The sequence below is a fragment of the Myotis brandtii genome, unplaced genomic scaffold (genome assembly GCF_000412655.1).
Source record: "Myotis brandtii unplaced genomic scaffold, ASM41265v1 scaffold187, whole genome shotgun sequence".
NCBI lineage: Eukaryota > Metazoa > Chordata > Mammalia > Chiroptera > Vespertilionidae > Myotis > Myotis brandtii.
Window position 1 is genome coordinate 6,466,551 of NW_005356944.1, and position 3,047 is coordinate 6,469,597.

General features: G+C 40.1%; 1 protein-coding gene across 1 annotated transcript in view; it reads left to right on the forward strand.

Moving 5' to 3' along the window:
- TRIM44 (tripartite motif containing 44) overlaps positions 1-3,047 on the forward strand; it is a gene marked incomplete at its 5' end in the record, with an annotated part of 93,803 nt that overhangs the window by 40,544 nt on the left and 50,212 nt on the right. Inside the window, one exon of the mRNA XM_005864505.1 lies at positions 1,675-1,694. Within this exon, the coding sequence (XP_005864567.1) occupies positions 1,675-1,694 (20 nt within the window). The remainder of the gene's footprint in view (positions 1-1,674; positions 1,695-3,047) is intronic.

Genomic DNA, 3,047 nt, shown 5'->3' on the forward strand with positions numbered 1-3,047 from the left:
CATATACAGCTATTGAATTATGACTATTTTTCCTTCTTAATCTCTTTAAAGTATATGCCTATTTAAGCAAAAATTTTAACTGTCTTGCAGTGTTCATAACATGTAGATTCTGTAATATTCGATACTATAACAAAGAACATGGAAAGAGGATAAATTGGCCTGTAGAGTTTCAAGGTGTCTACATTTAATTTTAAGTGATACAATTTAATTTTATGGAGCCTCAAAATTTAAGGATTTCTATCATAATTCTTATTAGAAGTCACTAAAAATAAGACAAAATGATAAAGCTAAAAGGCCAATAGATATATTAAAATGGAATTCAGTGTTTCAAAAACCCAAAAGAAGGTAGGAAAAGACAACAAGAGGAACAAAAACAGAGGAACAAACAGAAAACAAATCATAAAATGGTAGAGCTAAATTTAACCATATTAATAATAACATTTAAATGTTAATGGACTGTACATTTCTATTAAAAGGCAGAGATGATCAGAATGGATAAAAGAGTAAGACCTAGCTACACGCTGCCTAAGAGAGACAGACTTTCACAATACAGACAGACTGAAAGCAACTGGATGGAAAGAGACATACCATGAAATCAGTAAGCATTAGGCTGGATTGGCCCTGCCAACATAAGATAAAACAGATATCAAGACAAAGAGTATTATCAGAGAAAAAGAGTAACTTTTCATGATGATGAAAGGGTCAGTTCTTCAGGAAGATGTAACAGGCATTCACATGTATTTGCTTATGATAAGACTAAAAATATCTGAAGAAAAATGGACAGAATTAAAGCGGGGGTGGATAATTCAATAATCATACCTGGAAAGTTAATACCTCTTTCTCAGCGGTTGATAGAATGCACACAAGTCAGTAAAAATCATAAGTTACCTGGACACGTAATTAATATTTAATAGAACACTACACCCCAAAGTATAGAAAAATCTAGTTTGGACAAGAAAGAGGCTCATTTAAATAATTTTTTTTATCACTGATAAAGTTAGGACCAGAGGATGAAATACCTGGAAAAATAACACTCACACATTGTTTTTGCAGAGTGAACAAGAAGAAACAGAAATGCCATTGTTTGGCTGAGAGTGATCTGGATCATCAAATGCCAGAACTACCCTTTTACAGAGAAAACCAAGGTCCAGATTAATTCAATAGCTTGCCCAAGGGCACAGCGCTAATAAACAACAGAGCTTGGACCAGAATCCCAGTTTCCTAAGGCCCAGCTCAGTGCCCTTTTCACGACGGTGTTCTGTATATTAGAGTTGCTGTGTTTCTCTTTGGAGAAAAAAATGCAAGACCAAGGCAGAAATGAGTCTTTGAGGGAAACTGCTTGATACCTTGGGAGCTGGTCAGCTTTTGCCTAAGACCCGCTGCTATTTTGGGATCTCAGTTTGCTCAGAACTAAATACTGCCAACCATACAAGTAAAACAGCAAAGCTACTATTTAAGCCTCCTAGATCTGCTTGCAAGGGCAAATGATCAGTTTGCCTTTGTGGGGCAGTTTGAACACAGGATTGTGTTAGCCCTTGTCTTAGCCCCTAGACATCTGCTGATTTGTCTCTTGTTAACAATAAACACACACTTTGCTTTCAGGATGGGAAAGGAAGTCTAAATCGGTTTCTTCCGATGCCAATTTCTAATGCTGTTTCTTTCTGTTTCTTTTAGGGTGACGAGGAAGGACTCAGGTAAGATCACATTATTGCTGCTTGTCTGTTCTCAGAATTGAAGTAGAGTGACATTGTGGCCTTCTAATGCCCCGTGAGATACGGACAGCCAAGGAACAGCACAGAAAGGGGATCTCCATCCTAAGCCAGGGCTTTGAAGATCTTATTTTGTAAGATTCCCATCTCCCTCTCATCCATGCCTTTTCCTGCCTGTAACCTTCAGATAAAGGTAGACTTTAAAGTATGTAATGGTACTAACTTTGCTTTATTCTTTCGTACATTCCAAGTATCTGTTCAGAAGAGGGGCACTGTATTTGAATAGTAATTAGGCTCCCAGGTGGACCGACTAGATAAGTTTTTGCATTCTTCCTTCTTGATTGGAATTGGGTAACTTTTTTTTAATGGCCTCTGGACCCATTATTATTTATTTCTGACCTATGATATCTTTGTGGCCAATGCAAGACGCCTACACACTGAATCCTAGATCATAGGAACACAAAATTTTGTTTAGGGAAAAAAGTGTTCCTTTGTGCTTCTGTATCACCATGTGAAATTTAAAAGTGAATTTCATTTTGGCCTCAGCCTCGCAGTGAACTTGGAGTTGGTGTACTTACCATCCCTGTCATTCTGCTCAGGTGGTGAGCACAGGCTCTCGGAAATGCAGTAGCTGTGCCATCAACACAATTGCGGGGCAAGAGTAAAATACAATGTCCAGATGGTCCCCTCTGCTCTGCAGGATCAAGGACTGCTAAGGCCACGAGGTATTAGAAAGGTCACCCAGGCCACTGCTATTCAGAACTTTAGTTGTAGCAGAAGCACCCTTTTTTTTCAAGCGGGCTTTAAGTGGAACTCCAATGCATAACAACAATTCTTGTCTGGTTAAAGTTGGGGCCCACATCTCCTGGTGAGCCTCCTCTCTTCCTTATGATAGACCACAAGGGACCTCTGCAGAAACCTAGGTTCCCTCAGAACTCAGTTTGAAAATCACTTATGTAGTTTAGGTTTCTCACTGAAAGAAGCTAAATGAATTGTCCAAGGTTACTTTACTGGGGAGCCAGGATTCAGCCCTTCTTTGTTTGGCTTTATTTGCAAACCAACAAGTACAGTCCTTTATTTCCCCTTTCTCCTGCTCCACATCCTGAGCCTCTTTCTTCGTGCCGAGTACTATTCCCACATCTGCATCTCCTGGTTCTTCCCTCCCTTGGGAACTGTGGTTCTCAGTCTAGATCTAGCTCCTTGTCTACTATGGCAAAGCCACGGGTGCCCTGCTTTAAGCCTACAGAGCCGCAAGGAATCCCTTCCAACTTCATCTTCCGGCCATTCTCAAGAACACACCCCTCCCTCCTTCCCTCCTTCCTTCCCTCCCTCCCTCCC